General features: G+C 37.2%; 1 protein-coding gene across 1 annotated transcript in view; it reads right to left on the bottom strand.

Moving 5' to 3' along the window:
* Positions 1 to 19200, bottom strand: part of Etl1 (SWI/SNF-related, matrix-associated actin-dependent regulator of chromatin, subfamily a, containing DEAD/H box 1) — a 308851-nt gene that overhangs the window by 253743 nt on the left and 35908 nt on the right. The window contains exons 2-3 of the mRNA XM_067139725.2: positions 4262 to 4398; positions 3975 to 4168 (exon numbers count right to left, since the gene is read on the bottom strand). Coding sequence (XP_066995826.2) covers positions 3975 to 4168; positions 4262 to 4397 — 330 coding nt within the window. The 5' untranslated portion in view covers position 4398. The remainder of the gene's footprint in view (positions 1 to 3974; positions 4169 to 4261; positions 4399 to 19200) is intronic.

Raw genomic sequence — 19200 nt, 5'->3', positions numbered from 1 at the left:
CTTGGCTCCCTCGGACTACTATTTGTTCCCCAATTTGAAGAAATGGCTGGCGGGACAAAGATTTTATTGAAACGAGGAGGTGATTGCAAACAGTAATGGATATTTTGCAGACTTGGACAAATCCTATTATTCGGAAGGGATCAACAAACTAGAACATTGTTGGACGAAGTGTATAAGCCTAAAAGGAGACTACGTTGAAAAATAAAAAAGGTTTACCCCAAACATGTAAGTACCGGTAGTATTTATTTTTGCACAGACTTTTCAAACGACCCTCGTATAGCGTACAACTCTTCCAGTGAGCCATGGCTCTGTATTTCTCGCCTGCCGTGGAAGTTCAGCTTCGCGCCATGCCCAGTGTTCCAAAAAGGAACCATGCGTGTGTTGTGTCTTACAGACTCGTGAGTGTGCCACTCAGCACTGTCTGCTGCAAGTCAGCTGAATTGTCTGCTGTGAGCTCACCACTGCTGCGATTTGATTCACTTGGACAGTTGAATGAATCAATACACTGCTTTGAATCAATACATTGCTCCGAATCATACACTCGTAGCTAGAAATAAGAACTTGAATTGGACATTTGCAAGAGAAAATTGTTGTCACTTAGAACAAATGATTCATTTCAACTTTAATGCTTTTCATTCTGTCCAATCACTAATTATAACACATATAACACTATAACATACATGTAAAAAAGCACAAGAACAATCTAAGATTCTATCAAATCACTTTTAACCATGCAGAGATATGTACAGTATTGTTTACATTGCATAAAGTTGTCACTGCTTGTGAAATGGTGACATTACGAACAAGTCAGACAAATTATGAATGCAGAAGTCCTCCATTATCATCATCGTAATTTTGAGAAAGTTTTCTGTACTACAAGATATTCTTTTTTTCTTTTTTTGAGAAGTGACTTAAAAGCCCACAATCAGCCAAGCTAGAAATGATCACTTGAAACTCCAGGTGAATGTTGGGTCCCAAGCCTACTCTATTAGTTACTCGTACAAAGTGTATACAACTCAACAGTATAGATAACAACACCTAAAAAAGCTATAAAATAAACTTCACATGCAACAAGAACATGGAAGTGTTGATTATAATTTCCTTCATTTACAGTAGAAGTCCATTATAGCAAGATTTCATAACAGCGAAAAATATACTCGCTATAGTGGATCGTCGTTATAGTAGATTTTTGTGAAAGTCGGCAAAACCCCATACACATGAAAATCGGTATGAAATGGCAATCAGTTTGTTCAAAACTTGTTTTATCGCAAATGATATCCACACTATGACTTACTCGTTTGATATTTTCCTAAATCCGATACTTCATGAAAGTGTACGTTTAATTTCATTCTGAAAAATTATAGTATCACTCCAGAGGCTTCTGTGGCAAACATTTCAGTTTTCTTCAAAGAGTATAACCTAACCTAACCATATATGTATCATGAAAACATATTTCAAGCGCATGTTGAGAAATGATAACCTCCTCGCTATGAATTTACATGGGAATAGCATTTCTGAAATTTAACTAGACACGAGAAAATATAAACTATCCTCTGAAATCAGTGATGTACTCTGCCATATCTTGAGGTGTATCACTCTTACTTAATTTCAGTACATAACATTAAAATTAAGCGATCATTTACTTCAGTCTTTATTTCTAATGAGTTAACAACTGCTATTGACCACTTTATTTATGCATTTATTACCAAAACGTGTTATCCTCTTTCATTTTGAATTTTCCTTATAAAACAGCAGGCGACGAGTATTACCAATCGACTCCAACATCGTCTTCAAATGTGAATGAGAGAGCTCGCAAGTGTACATTGCAAGAAAATGATACTGAAGATTATCGATCGCATTTTGTGGCAAATGTTTTAGTTTTCTTGTTCAAACAGAGTCACCTAACCTAACTGAATCGTACTATAAGTATCATCAAAACATATTTCAAGCACCAGTATAGAAATGATGACCTTCTTGCTATAAATTTACATGGGAATAGACTTTCCGAAATTTAACCAGACACAAGAAAATATAAACTATCGTAATACACCAGTAACGCACTCGGCCATACCTTGAGGTGTATCGCATTCTTACTGAATTTTGGTGTACCGGTATTGTATTAAAATTAATTGATTGTTTACTTAGTCTTTATTTCTTACCGGTATTGTATTAAAATTAATCGATCGTTTACTTAGCCTTTATTTCTAACGTGTTAACAACAGCTATCGACCAAGTTATTTATGTATTTATTATGAAAACATGTTCTCCTCTTTCATTTCTAATTTTCTTCACAGAACAGCAGTCGACGGGTATTGCTAATCGACTCCAACATTGCCTTTGAATGTCGATGAGAGAGCTTGCTAGTGGACACAGTGAGGAAACAATACCGAAGATGATTGACCGCATGCAATAGAATTGCTGGGTGCATAAATACTGGTAATGGAAAAAATCGCACACTTTGTATCACTTATAATAACAGATGTGTCAGTGATAGGGCTCTCGCTGTAACCGAAGGATAATACACCATTAAATGTAGGGATTTTGAAGGGGCGGGAAAAACTGTTGTTATAACGGGGTTCTCGTTATATGGAAATTCTAAGTTCCCATGGAGGGAATTAGATATTTTTCCACCAATACAGCATGTCCCTCCATGGGAACTTAGAATTTCCACTCGGAATTGCTAGGCGGGCAATAATTCCATTGTGGAGATTTATCTCCCGTATGCAGTTATCTCTTATAATGGGCTCCTGATAAGTTCACCTGCATACACCCCAGCATCAGTGGGTAGGGTCTGACACATCCCACTCTGATGAGTCTAGTGTCAGACCTAAGACGAAACATTGGTTGATAGAGCAAACGCCTGAAAAGCCTTACATCGGATCTGTTCTCGTTATATGCCATATAGCTACAGCGGACTTCTACTGTCATGGTTAAACAATTGAATGGAAGCAAATAAATTCACACAATATTTTAATTACCAGCACTTTTGTTGAGAAAATGCTTAGATGGTCATGAACACACAATAATGGCTCAAAGATAAGTTTCTCAAATAAGCAGTACCAGACAAGAACAGTAGGAGCAGGCAAAGGAACTGGGTTATATATCACTTGAAAGAATATGGAGCATTTGCATGGGACCCACATCAAACAGGGCTTATCAACGAATTAGAGATGGTACAGAGAAAGGCAGCTTAGTGATTTCAATCCTTGTAGCAGTGCATCAAGAATGAAAGGCTAGGATGGGAATCACTGGAGGATAAAAAGAGTTGATTATGTGCTATGTACAATGCCTGTAAGAACAAATCAGCATGGAGTAAGCTAAAAAGCATGCAAGAAAAGCCTTGTTACACAGGTTGAGATGAACATTTCCACGTATGATAAAGGAAAAACTACAGAAAACAAATGGGGGCAAATGATTATAAATTAGGGGTTTGCAAATTGGAAAGTGTTATCTGCAGCAGTCCTTTCTTTACAATTTGTTTTACATCCCACCGACACAGATAGGTCTTATGACGACGATGGCATAGGAAAGGCTTAGGAGTGAGAAGGAAGCGACTTTGGCCTTAATTAAGGTACTGCCCCAGTATGTGCCTGCTGTAAAAATGGGAAACCATGGAAAACCATCTTCAGAGCTGCCAACAATAGGGTTCAAACCCACCATCGCTCGGATGCAAGCTCACAGCTGCAGCAGTTTTAGAGCCTTATCCGAATAAAATACAGATCACTTCTGGAGAGACTGCAAAATTGTACGAACCCATAATGGCAATTCATGTGTAACAGAGAGTTGCAGTCAAGATAAACCAGACAGCAATTCCTGTGTAATAGCATGGTAGTCGAGTTAAACTAGTTAAACTAGTGGGAGATGGCTGAATTAAATTTGAAAACCTAATTCCCAGAAGTAAGTGACAATAACCACATTGTTACCCAATGGAAAAAAAAAAAAAAAAAAAAGAGAGAGAGAGTGGAAACACTTACCATCTTATCAATTTCAGGAAATAAATCTTCTAATGTTCCTAGGGAAGCTTCTTTGGAATTCAGATCTTCATCTTCTGCTGTAGTTTGTCTTCCATTTGCAAGAGTGGAAATAGATTTTGAGGGATTAGAAGAACTGTCTTCTGAATCTGAGAGCTCAATAACTTCAATGACATTTTCTTTGAAATGAGAAGAACCTGGAAAACAATACCATAATGTGAAACTAGGTAAGCCATGATTAAGTTCAAGATTAGAAAGAGGCAATTAAAATTTACATCAAAACAACTTACCATTAAAAGTGTCATTACTTAAAGGTGAATTAGAATCAGAAACTAATTTAGGAACAGGCTGTTTGCTGAATCGAAACCGTCTTAACTGCTCCGAAAGTTTAGAGTTGGACATGCTGGAATTCTCTCCTTGGGACATTCTATAAATATAAAAAACATATACAACACAGTAGAAACCAAATAAGAACTGCATAAGAGGCAAGAGACAGCATTAATTACAGCTAAATGATGACTAAATAATGAAAATGTTGACAGAACACATGACCATTCTACAGGGTCTCACACTTTTTGTGGGGTTCCTGATAAGTGTGGATACAGTTTGGGTTTTAATACTGAATACCAATGCTTGATGCTCAAACTTGTGAATGAATTAACCCTTAACCCAAAAGATAGGTCAATCAAGCTGCTATGTTATTTTACTTGTCTGATATTGGCAACATGAACGTTTTACTTTCTCCTTCGAGATGTGTTCTTTGGTCTTTTGTCTAATAAACTATAGTGTGTTTGTGGTCTCATAACTATTTAGTGCATTGTTATGACGTTATTTGTCAAGTGTGTCATTCTTCCGTGCTAAGCTTGTCCATCTTACAGAGCGGTATGTCATATAATGTAGTATTTTATCAATTACAACATAGCTGTTAATTCAATTTGAGGTTAATTTCGCTTAGGTAATTGGCGTTTATTATATTCCACAAACTTGGAAAATGTATCTCACCGTCACCAAATGATGATGATTTTCATGCGAGATTTGATTTGATGAATGTTTGGAAGAAGATAACGATGAGGTGAAAGTGCTTTACAAAAAACAATATACATATGATCTCCACCTTATCAATACAAAATTAATTTACATTAAGCTGGTAAATATAGTCAAGACTAGTTTCGACCCCTACGGGGTCATCTTCAGTTGACATGCATTAAAAATGTATTTTTTACAAAAACATCACATGTAGTGGTAAAAGCTTAAATTAATTTGAACCGATCATAAATGTTGGTATGTCTGATACATTTTGGCTATTGTATGTGTCAATTTTGAGTTTTTAGCACACAGTGTGAAGGTAGTTGATTAACTAGTGTGCATCATCCATGAAGTCATATGTTATTTTTTATGCTACTACCATCCAATTTTTTTGGGTTATACAATATAGAATATACATACATTTGTGCAAATCAACAGTGGCAAGTTTAACAATATACATTTAAAGTTGGTTCATAAATTACACAAATTGGCTATTGATTAGTCATATGAAAATGTAGGACATTGGTTTGAACACTTTTGACTGAAATATCAATGTAACACCTTACTGGCATATATCTTAGATGCTAAAATCAGTTTGTAAAGCCTGTTATTCTTGATTGAGTCTTGGAATAGGGTTAAATTTTTTTTAAATAAAAACTATTTGCTTAGTATAGGCATTAAATAATGCTGTTAAAATGGGCATATAACTAAAACAGTGGTATATGTATGCCAAATATGCCTGGTTAAAAACACATTACATTAATGTATTGATATGTGGTGCTACATGTACATTGTTTTGGAATAAATGGGGCTGACGAATTATTCACAACAGTCTTAGATATAGTGTTCCGATAAAATGGGTCCGTAAAAATATTTATATGTAAAAAATGGTTAGGTAAGTATTGAATGATCCGCTTGCAGATCAGGTAATGCTTAGTTATATATCTGGAGATATTTTAGGCAGCTACTAATGTTGGAGTTATTAGAAATCTTGAATATATTAATGGAGCATGTTCTTCATCCGTATGTCGTGATGTTTTAAGTTGGTGACATTTGTCAGAACATGTTGAAATTATGCGTCTTGATGCACGTTGATTTTATCATGGAAGCGTATATGTTGTAAAAACAAGGTACAGTATGTAAGGTGGTGGAACCGTGCATTCTTTGTAGCTGCCTGTTGAGATCTGTTGTATGTATCAGACATACCAACATTTATGATCGGTTCAAATTAATTTAAGCTTTTACCACTACATGTGATGTTTTTGTAAAAAATACATTTTTAATGCATGTCAACTGAAGATGACCCCGTAGGGGTCGAAACTAGTCTTGACTATATTTACCAGCTTAATGTAAATTAATTTTGTATTGATAAGGTGGAGATCATATGTATATATATATATATTTTTTTTTTTTTTTATCAATGTAACACCTTACTGGCATATATCTTAGATGCTAAAATCAGTTTGTAAAGCCTGTTATTCTTGATTGAGTCTTGGAATAGGGTTAAAATTTTTTAAAATAAAAACAGCATTATTTAATGCCTATACTAAGCAAATAGTTTTTATTTAAAAAAATTTTAACCCTATTCCAAGACTCAATCAAGAATAACAGGCTTTACAAACTGATTTTAGCATCTAAGATATATGCCAGTAAGGTGTTACATTGATATTTCAGTCAAAAGTGTTCAGATCTCAACAGGCAGCTACAAAGAATGCACGGTTCCAACACCTTACATACTGTACCTTGTTTTTACAACATATACGCTTCCATGATAAAATCAACGTGCATCAAGACGCATAATTTCAACATGTTCTGACAAATGTCACCAACTTAAAACATCACGACATACGGATGAAGAACATGCTCCATTAATATATTCAAGATTTCTAATAACTCCAACATTAGTAGCTGCCTAAAATATCTCCAGATATATAACTAAGCATTACCTGATCTGCAAGCGGATCATTCAATACTTACCTAACCGTTTTTTACATATAAATATTTTTACGGACCCATTTTATCGGAACACTATATCTAAGACTGTTGTGAATAATTCGTCAGCCCCATTTATTCCAAAACAATGTACATGTAGCACCACATATCAATACATTAATGTAATGTGTTTTTAACCAGGCATATTTGGCATACATATACCACTGTTTTAGTTATATGCCCATTTTAACAGCATTATTTAATGCCTATACTAAGCAAATAGTTTTTATTTAAAAAAATTTTAACCCTATTCCAAGACTCAATCAAGAATAACAGGCTTTACAAACTGATTTTAGCATCTAAGATATATGCCAGTAAGGTGTTACATTGATATTTCAGTCAAAAGTGTTCAAACCAATGTCCTACATTTTCATATGACTAATCAATAGCCAATTTGTGTAATTTATGAACCAACTTTAAATGTATATTGTTAAACTTGCCACTGTTGATTTGCACAAATGTATGTATATTCTATATTGTATAACCCAAAAAAATTGGATGGTAGTAGCATAAAAAATAACATATGACTTCATGGATGATGCACACTAGTTAATCAACTACCTTCACACTGTGTGCTAAAAACTCAAAATTGACACATACAATAGCCAAAATGTATCAGACATACCAACATTTATGATCGGTTCAAATTAATTTAAGCTTTTACCACTACATGTGATGTTTTTGTAAAAAATACATTTTTAATGCATGTCAACTGAAGATGACCCCGTAGGGGTCGAAACTAGTCTTGACTATATTTACCAGCTTAATGTAAATTAATTTTGTATTGATAAGGTGGAGATCATATGTATATTGTTTTTTGTAAAGTAATATCTATCAATACGGAAATGAAACTTATAAACAACAGAGGTGAAAGTGAGCGACTCTTCCGAGTTGGAGATGCTTTGATTCTGACTATGACCCAGATTTTATAATCAGTTACATTGGTGAGAGCAAAACACCTGATTCATATATGAAGTTGTTACAAGAAGCCAGCCGTGAGGATTGAGATGAGACAACTATAACTGCTTCACCTAACACTCTTCCAAAAAATTATGTGTACCTAGATAAAAATAAATTTGTTTGGTATAACCAGCCGTAAACTCAAAGTAGAAAAATACCTGCACACAATATTATTCGAGGTCTGCCTGGTCTTGCGGTCTCTGCTAAAGCCTTGGGTAATCTTGAACTTAAAATTTGTAATTCTGACAGTTTGTATATTAGTTACATTTAGTGTGTTCTAATTTACTGCAGAATGTGCTTTTAAGGTTTAAAATATATTATCATGAGCTAAACATGCATTGATTTTATGTGGTGTTAGTAGTTATACAAGACCGGTCTCTGAGACCGATCTTACTGTAGTGTTATTTAGAGAGGTCTTTTGATGATGATGCTTGTTGTTTAAAGGGGCCTAACATCTAGGTCACTGGCCCCTAATGGTATGAAATGAGATGAATTATAATGACAATTTAAAAGTCCAAAATCATCCACTGACCAGAAAAAACATGATGACGAAGAATGAATGGATACGAATTTAAAACAATCAGTGGATCTGAACCGCAATGCCCAACATTCCCAGAAACTAGTGTTAAACAATCAAGGAACTGCTTTTAAAGCACAATATTGAATCGATGATGCTTGTAGTCTAAAGGGGTCCAAAATCCACGTCATCAGCCTCTCATAATGGTACTTATCGCGAGGAAAGTAGAACCATGGTATTTTTGTCATGTTGGGGTACTAATCATAAGTAGCGTAGACCCGCGGTATTCCACACATTATGGTACTACTCACAAGTAATGAAATGTGTACATGTAACACAGACCTATGGCGTTTCTCACATTGCGGCGCCATTTACAGCCAACGCAAACCAATGGTATTCCTCACATAAGTGTATTAATCACAGGGACTCGTGTTATTCCATGGTGTTCCTTGCATAGTGGGTACTAATCATAGGCAAGGCAGACCCATGGTGTTGCTCATATAGTGGTACTAATCACAGGTACTGTAAAACCCACCCTGATTCACACACTGTCGCTACTAATCACAAACCTATTGTGTATCTAACATAGTGGTACTACGCGCAAGTAAAGGCGACCCATGGTGTTACCCGTGTGGTGGCACTAATTAAATGTAGTCTGATGGTTCTAATTCGATCATCACTTGGTCACCCGTTTTAGTTGCCTCTTACGACAGGCAGGAGATACCGTGGGTGTATTCTTCACCTGCATCCCCCACCCACAGGGGGCAGAGGTCTTTTGGGAAGAGGGTTAAGCGAGTTTAAAATTATGACCAATAATGAGTACAAATACACAGGAATTAGCAAGTAATTAATGATAAATACGCCTCAGGCCTCCGTATAGGCTTCCATTCTGCATTTCATCTGAGGTTTACTACAAGCGTTCTCAGTCAGGAGAGCATAGTGAATGACAATTTCGAGAACACAAATGAAGCTAAACCAAACATAACCTGTTTAGAGGCACTGACTGTGCCAGAAACAACAGTCCATGAATGCCTGCTTCCAATATGACAGGTCAGTAAACCTCACATACGGGTCCCTTAGGATTTGTTTGAAGATTACAAGAAATCTCACTTCATAGTATCTGTTTCTTAGCATTGGAAACAAGATTATGAAAACAAACATGATAATCTTTCAGGATTTCAATGAGATGACTTTGGAACAAAATAGTTATGATGAAAAATGGTTCCTTTACAATCGAGCATATCTATGGTTAACCCGCCAGTGGTCACTATATGAGCAAAATGCTCACGGTCATTGAAAATCATCTGCTCTTTTATGTGGCAGGTAGTTTCGAACTTGAGCCCTGATGTACCTTCGCACTCCAGTTTTGAGAGAAGGACGGATACACTGAAATGCACATCTGTGACCCTGAGAAGGGACAGGGAGGGAGGAATTATCAGCGACCATCAACGGTGAGCATTTTGCTTCATGCGCAACCAGTCACGTTGGCGCTAATTTCTGCGTGTGTTATAGTTTTGGTATTGCTGTATGTTGTTTCATAGTTGAAACAGTTCTTTGGAACTTATTGTATATTATGCTATGTAATAAGTAGATGACGATGGCTTCAAGTCGTGACATTTTAGCTTGGTTTGATGAAATTCCTAGTGATCAACTCGAGGGCGAAAACAGTGACTCTGACTGTGAAAGTGAACACAGTGATCATAATAGGCCTACGGATACTGAACAGTCCAAGCCAGAAGAACGTGCTGATGGAACCCGTACCTGTAGAGCAATCTGTAGCTGGCGTACAACATATGTTGGAAGCAAATGAGAATTTCACGTTTAGGGACAATGTTTAATAAGGGAAAGATAACGTGACACAGTGGGGCAGACACCCATCAAGAAGAAAACCACGCTCACGTACTTGTGCTAAAAATATAGTGACTCATCCTCCTTGTGTAAAGGGCATTCCGAAAGATGCACACACTATTTTAGAAAGTTGCGAATTGTTTTTTCCAGATACAGTTATAACCATTTGAGATATATTACTATTTGTAATTTTATTTGTAATTTTTTTTTTTTGCTATGGGCTTTACGTCGCACTGATACAGATGGGTCTTATGGCGACGATGGGATAGGAAAGGCCTAGGAGTTGGAAGGAAGCGGCCGTGGCCTTAATTAAGGTACAGCCCCAGCATTTGCCTGGTGTGAAAATTGGAAACCACGGAAAACCATTTTCAGGGCTGCCGATAGTGGGATTCGAACCTACTATCTCCCGGATGCAAGCTCACAGCCGCGCGCCTCTACGCGCACGGCCAACTCGCCCGGTTTTGTAATTTTTAGTGTTCTTTATAACCATTTACATACCTGCCAACTTTACAAAACCCAAAATCAGGAGATAAAATTGGTCAAAACTGCTTATTCTACATGTCTTGTGCAATACAATGTATACTATGGTATATTAATAACACTTATTGTCTCAAAGCCCGACTGTTGCTATAACGAGGCTACAAGGCTGAAAATTACACACCTCTATTACCTCACAGGAAGTATGTGAGTGAGATGATTGGTCTCTGATAAGCCTTCCAAAAATAGTATGAACTCATGCTCCACACATATGTATTGGTCATGCACTTAAATGCCATTACTTAGCAAATGCATAGATTAATATATTGCATCAAGCGCCCACGCAATTATGCGAAGCGCAATGCTATTTGTATCAAATAACTAGCTGTTGTACCCGTGCTTCGCTACGGAATTATCAGAAAGACTGTCCTTATAGTTTTCCCAACTGAAGTCAACATACCTCGTTACAATGATGTCAGTACGAAAGAAAGATACTTCGGAGAATCATCGGCCCAGTCTGTGAAAGAGGAACATGGAGGAGGAGGTACATTCATGAATTGTACAAAGACCCACCTATTAGAAGAATAGTGAAATCAGCCAGATTGAGGTGGGCCGGGCATGTAGCACGGATGAGTGATACGGAAGTACCTAAAAAGATGTTAAATGGAAATCCAGGGGGACAGAGAGGACGAGGTCGACCGAGAACCAGATGGATGGATGGAGTTACCGAAGATTTTCGAGAAATGGGCTATAGGAATTGGAAAGTTTCAGCATTGGATCGAGATAAATGACGGAAGATTGTTGAAGAGGCCCAGGTTCACAATGAACTGTAGAGCCATAAAAGAAGAAGAAGACACAAATTAATGTTAGTAATAATTTACATGTCCTGTTTGCTGCAAAAAAATTCGAGACACCAATTACAATTGTTATATAAGTGATCATGTTGTGAATGAATCTGATGTGAGTCTTAAAATACCTTAGCTCTCACACATCTGGAGACTGCTACGAGAAAACCTGTTGAATCCGTATCATCTGAAGCGTGTACAAGCCTTGTCTCCAGCGGATTGTCCTGCAAGAGTAACGTTCTGCCAGGGGTTCCTACAACAATGCAGCACGACGCCTAACTTCGCAGCTCATGTGTTGTTCACAGATGAAGTGACATTCACAAGAGACGGAATACCAGAATTTCCATAATCAACACGTATGGAGTGATACAAATCCTCATGCAATCATCCAATCTTATCATCAACAGAGGTTCGCCATTAACATCTGGGCAGGCATCATTGGGGATTGTTTGTTGGGACCCTACGTTCTTCCGAATAGGCTTACTGGACAGAACTACATGAATTTCTTGCACACTGCATTACCTGATTACTTGGAAGACATGCCACTTGCATCCCGTCAAGAAGAGTTTTTCATGCATGATGGTGCTCCAGCACATTTCAGTCTGCCTGCCCACAGGTACCTGAATACCCATTTTCCTGAGCACTGGATAAGTAGAGGAGGACCGATTGCTTGCCCACCACGCTCTCCTGACATGAACCATCTGGACTTTCACCAGTGAGGACACGTTAAATCTCTCGTGTATGCGACTTCTGTTCCTGATGAAGCAACTTTACGTGAGCGCATTGCGATAACCTATAATATAGAGTTTGAGGGATGTTCCACCATTCAACACATTGCAACAATTTATTAAATTATAAGAAGACCGGTTTCGACTCCCATGGAGTCATCATCAGTCCTTGATGAAAATTAAATTAAGCGGAATCTGATAACAATCATTATAACAAAAAATCCATGCACCTATAGGTGGTTGCATGGAAATACATCATTGAGTTGATAGATATTACCTTGAAATGCAACATACACGTGGCAAGGAGAACTTGGAGCTTAGAAAGTTCCCAGTTCTGGCTCCAACAGTCTTGTGTTCATAGAACACGGAACACTGGAATTACATGTACAGGATTGAAAATAATTACAAAACACAATAAGGACACTTATAATGGTGTGGAAAACTTGGCTCTCTAAGAGCATTCTTGGACTTGACAGTCAGTCCTGTTTCTGTCTGAAAAAGATTGGATGAAATACACACCATGAAGCAAAATGTATAAAGACATAGATCTAGTCTAAACTGTCGCGCGTTCATGTACACGGAACACTGGGAACACTTGTATTGTTTGATAACACACTCGTTCAAATGAAAACACTTATAACCATATGAAATACTGGCGTTACAAGAACGTTTATGGGTTTGACTGTCCTGCTTCCCCTGACTAAACTAGTGAAATAAATATACATTGAATGTTAAAGATAAACTACTTGGTATTTAAAGTTCTGGTTTTTGGTTTCAAAAATTGTCATGTGTTCATGGAACACAGAATAGAACTGCTGGTCCTGCTTCTGTCTACTGGAAACTAATGCATTAACGCAGTTGAAATTAATTGATTGAAATTTTATACACCAATGCGAAACACTTGGCACTTTAATATTCTTGGATCTGAGTAAAATATTGTTGTATGTTTACACAACTTGACATAAACTTGCCGAGCGGTCTTGTCACAACCAGAATATGTGAACCTTCTTTTAAAAAATATAAAAACAAAAAACAAAGACTTGTTGACTATTACAACCACTCATCATATGAAACGTTTGGTGAACAGCTGAAGTTACACACTGGTCTGAGATGCTTAGTATTTAAGAGAGATCTTGGGTCTATATTAAAATTGTTACTGTGTGTTAGTGAAACATGGAACTTAATTGTCGGTCCTGAAACAAGATACTTGCTGGTTTTAGTTTACATGAGTTTGCAGTGTTTTATGACAGATGGAATGAACTTATTAGTAGAATTAAGCTGGTTGAAGAGCTGGGGAACATCCTTCAATATGGAATACTTGCTATTGTAGTTGTAACTGTTATCACTATTGTTGTTGTAGAATGGTGATGGTATGGCCTTGGCTTATGGAAACGTGCATTGAAGGTGTTCAACTGTTGAACAGATCGCAACTCACTCTTCAAACGGCTGGTCAGCACGAGCGGATACAGAACACCTTCAATGCACGTTATCAAACAATACAAGTGTTCCCAGTGTTCCGTGTACATGAACGCGTGACAGTTTAGACTAGATCTATGTCTTTATACATTTTGCTTCATGGTGTATATTTCATCCAATCTTTTTCAGACAGAAACAGGACTGTCAAAACCAAGAATGCTCTTAGAGAGCCAAGTTTTCCACACCATTATAAGTGTCCTTTTTGTGTTTTGTAATTATTTTCAATCCTGTACATGTAATTCCAGTGCTCCGTGTTCTATGAACACAAGACTGTTGGAGCCAGAACTGGGAACTTTCTAAGCTCCAAGTTCTCCTTGCCAAGTGTATGTTGCATTTCAAGGTAATATCTATCAACTCAATGATGTATTTCCATGCAACCACCTATAGGTGCATGGATTTTTTGTTATGATGATTGTTATCAGATTCCGCTTAATTTAATTTTCACCAAGAACTGATGATGACGCCATGGGAGTCGAAACCGGTCTTCTTATAATTTAATAAATTGTTGCAATGTGTTGAATGGTGGAACATCCCTCAAACTCTACATTATTGGTTAAACGTCAACACGGAAATGAAGATCATAACTTACGATTGTGACAACCTGTCAGGCAGTATGCACGACACCAGGCATTTTTGATCGCATGCGTAACTCCATGCGACGATGAGCGGAGGCTTGTATTCAAACTGAAGGTCGTCACTTTGAAAATTTCCTCGATACATGCTCAAAGTGTTTCAGCTGCCATTACAGACGTACAGTGTAAATGTACAAAAGTTTGAATAAATCTGTAAGTATACGTTTCGGGACCCATGTTGTCATAAACTTTTTTTCTTCTCTCAATATGAGGAATCCTTTCCAAAATTCTTGCTGTCAAGTTTTGGTACACCCTGTATATCTTACAGTAATTCGGTGTATGTCATTTGAGGAGAGGAGAGAGTATAACCCAGCTAGTATATCCTTATACCGTTTCAGTTCAACAAGTCGTCAGGTCAGGTAAACAATTCAGGATATCGTCAGCCCACGACCCACCATGGTAGATATACAGTATTGGTCTCATGCTTCATTTATGTCGTGTATTATCAAACACACTAGTGCCCAATCGGTTATTTAAAATTGTATCCCATAGTATTGTGTTAATCAGTTAAATGTATTGGGGAGTCCAGGAGCCTGTAGATGCTGCTCAGGTGCTACAGTTGCTTAATAATAATAATAATAATAATAATAATAATAATAATAATAATAATAATAATAGTAATAATAATAATAATAATAATAATAATAATAATAATAATAATAACAATAACAATAATAATAATAAATTTGTGAGAGTTATACCAGAGTGTTCCTGCATTAAAAGTGAGTGTTATGAGTTTTTTAGTCATAGTAAGGTTGTGACCACATCGTGCAGAAGTTCATGGAGTAAGATGTAATTATAGGCAGACAGGACTAAAACCTTGTTTATCACTAACTACAGAAGCAAAATTTTAATGACTAATGAGAGTAAATTGCAATTTAAGAATCTCACGATTGTTCCGTACTGATTTTACAGTAAAGAAAAATATGTAATTTCAGTAGTCCACTTTTGTCAATACATTCAATGTTGAGTAAAAACACATTAAAGATAAATGTTTTGGCCCTATTCAGCCTTCTTTAGCCTTGAAGAAAGAATTTTAAGGTTTACATAAACGCTCTAGTAAAACACCACACAAGAAGTCCATAAGAAAGAATTGATCTTGAAAGATTCCAACTTGTCAAAACGTAAAAACACAAACAACCTACAATCATAAACAAGAACATACGTTTTTTAAATTCGTGACGTATTGTTGAAAAGTACCAATTAGCATTAGAAATATAGTGCTGTAGAAAAGTTACAAAACTGACAATCAGAAAAAAATGAACAAATCGTATTGCACATCCTTTTTTCCAGGGTCCTTGTAAAAATGGAGAATCGAGGTCCACTGTAGTTAATTTGAGTGTGTTTCAAAGGACTGCCAATAAATGGCTCTATACTGCAAGAAAAGACATTGTATGATTGCTTCAGATTTTGGCAAAGAGAAGTAAAGGATGGCTGGACAAATTTCATGTTCATCAAAATGTGTTCTGGAGTGTACATGGGAAAAATGTTGTCGGGAATCAAGATGTCACTGTTGACTGGAAAATGAGAGTGCAGGATATTGCAAGCAATCTTCTATACAGAATATTTTCAATATCTGTATGAAGGGACTCCTTTTAAGAGTAATTTATAACAACATAACAGCATTAAAAAGATAATGATGTAAAGGTTGGAAAATGGCTAAACAAAGGCTGACAAACACACTCAGTACACCTTTTTGCAAAGAGAGAACTAATTCTTGTGACACACAGCATACCATCCATACAATACTTAAAATTCAATTACGTTAACGAATTCCATAAGATGGCCAACGCAAAAAAAGGCACACACACAATTCTTTTCGATGTTGAAATAGTTATAAGATATCTGTCAGACAAAGACTGAATCATTATGAAATCAAATAACAATATTCAGAATACTGTGACCTGCTCTAAGACAAGCTATCCCCTGAAACATTTTTAGATTTCAAAAATTGAGTCAGTTTTTTGCGCTGGTCAATAGCGACCACTCTGGCCATCATCACATGATTTCATAGTAATCCACAAATGTCTCCAAAGATAACAATTTCAACACATAAGGGAACTGCCTTGCTGAAATCTTGTAGTTAATCATCCTGCAGGTATCTGTTAACGCTCCTGTCCAGAGAGTTGGGGATTCGAGATCAAATTCTGTGTGTAGTTCACAGTTCTAGTTCTTTCATCTTAAAATAATATTTTGCTTCTTGGTGTACAGTGGCACATAATTAAGAAAGGCTAGATTACATGTGAATTTTTACTCAGTTAAATGAAACAATGCACAATCAAGCAGAATAATCCTGTCTTTTGTGGAGAAGCACACTTATATAAGCAAGAAAACATGTCAAATCTTGAACAATCATTTTCCCATCAAGACCGAGCGAGTGTGGGCTGTGTAGCTGTAAACTTGCATACCATCAGCATCCCTGAATATGGTTCTGCATGGTTTACCCTTATCACACCAGCTAAATGCTGGGGGCTCAATTAAGGCCATGGCCACTTCCTTCCCATCATCACTGGAAACCTATAGAACAAAAAACACACACATCTGGCGAGAACGACAATGTCACAAACCAATTATTCAAATATATGAGCTTTTATGGTGAATTACTGCAGACGGCTTTGACATAATTTTAAATTTCATTAACATCTTACATTGAGGCTGGATTCCAGCAAAAGCTTAAAACATCTACTGTCTTTGTGGATCTCACTGCTGCCGTCCGGCTCCATGGCTGAATGGTTAGCATGCTGGCCTTTGGTTACAGGGGTCCCGGGTTCGATTCCCGGCAGGGTCGGGAAATTTAACCATCATTGGTTAATTTCTATGGCACGGGGGCTGGGTGATGGGCTTAAACCTTACTGTTGCTACCTTGGTTATACGCTTTTGTGTTAGTTTACTGTTAATCGCTAAGCTGTTCGCATCATCGAAGTAGAGAGTAACAAATGTCAAGTAGATTTAAAGAAGAATCTGTTAGCAGCAGATAGAAGTCCGTCATGGAAAAACCTATTTCTAGGTATATTTGCGAAGAGTGTGGAAAAGCATTTTCCCAAAGCTATCACAAGAGACATCATGAGATATCATGTAGGACAATTTTTCAATGCAAACATTGTAGAAGAGAGTTCAAGAATGCATACAACGCTCAATGTCATGAAGTCGCGTGTAATGTAGCTTCATCGGGAACAAAATACAAAGAGCTCAAACATATTCCAGCGAACACTGATTTATGTTTAAAAAGTACACCTCTGCGAGAGATTTTTAATTCTCCCTTGTTGTCAAGGCCTGCTGCAAGTTCTGTTACTAAGCACAAACTTCAAGATAAAGAGAGGCAAGATCATGATTATGATAATAAGGATAATGATGTTGATCAAAACAGTAGTAAAGGGAAAGTAGAAGAAGAAGAAAATCTTAATGTTTCATTGCCATTACAGCTTTATGATTTTACTTCATTTCCTAAGCCTACTACACGTTCTGTCGCAGTGCAAACATCTCAAGAAGAGATGCAAGGTAAAGAAGAAGGAAATTTCAACGCTTCATCGCTATCGAAACAAGTTTGTACCAAGAAACGCTACTGCTGAAGCACGTATTACATCAAAACAAGTCCCTACACATCAACTGTCTGCATATAGACTCAAAGTTCACAACGAGCCTCTGTTACCCTATGTAGATATAAGCTACTGTAAAGACCCCAACGTACTGGTAAAACGTTTACAACTGCTAAGAGCCTATCATGATGCTGGTTACACACAGTACAAAGAAGATATTTTTGAAATAGAGCATGAATTACGTCGTGCAGGTATTATTAAGTAAGCGCTTACCCTCACCTAAGTCATCCATCTGTAGTATATAGTCGATCGAGTAGCTATATTCGTATAGATTATTTCCCAACATTCTCCCTTCCTTAGGGTGTTAACTCCGCCTCTAGTTGTAGAGCCAGTCTCAAGTCCGGATAAAGAGAGGAGAGGCACCCTAGCCCTTTAGCCCTTTTGCCCATTAGCCCTACAAGGAATGTGCGGTAATCTAATCTTCTTAGAACAAAGGTATCCCCTGACATGTTCTAAACACATGTTGTATCGAGTACAGTGTTCTATTTTAGTCTTGATCACTTATTTAGTGTTCTAAACACTTCAATGTTCCGATCACATGATAAAGTTAACGGCATAGAGTGCAGTGTTCGATTCTAGTCTTGTTATGTTTCTTTAGTGATTTGCAAGTCTAAACATGCATAATGACGTCATCACTGCAGCACGTGCTTACTCTAGCTATCCCGATGCAGGTTTAAACTTGTTCGATAGAGCTATGCCTTGACATAAGAGGAGGCCTTAACAGCTTATGTATAGGCGCTATTGTTTAAAGATAGCTGCTGTTAAGAAAAAGCACGTAGAATTTTTCAAATTACCCGCCACCACATTTCAAAGGTATGAGGTTTAGTGCTGTAAAGATACCTGCATGATGAAAAGCTAGCTTTCTTCATCAGAGCAGCCACCATCTTGTGTGAGCACTTCTAGGCCGTATCATAAGGAGCTGTGTATAGTCGCCGTCTTGTCGCTGCTACCTTGCGCAAGCACCCCTAGGGCGTCTCATAAGAGCAGCAGCCATCTTGTGCAAGCGCTCTTAAGCTGCCTCATAAGAAGCTATGTATAGCCGACATCTTGTAGAATTAGATAGCTGCCAATGCCATAGGGCCTAAGTAGGGATCGAACCGTCGATCTCATCATTAGACTATGTTTTTCTTAT

This window comes from Anabrus simplex, chromosome 2, assembly GCF_040414725.1.
Source record: "Anabrus simplex isolate iqAnaSimp1 chromosome 2, ASM4041472v1, whole genome shotgun sequence".
Taxonomy (NCBI): Eukaryota; Metazoa; Arthropoda; class Insecta; order Orthoptera; family Tettigoniidae; genus Anabrus; species Anabrus simplex.
Note: the sequence above shows the minus strand (reverse complement) of the source record. Positions and strands in the feature narration are given on the sequence as shown.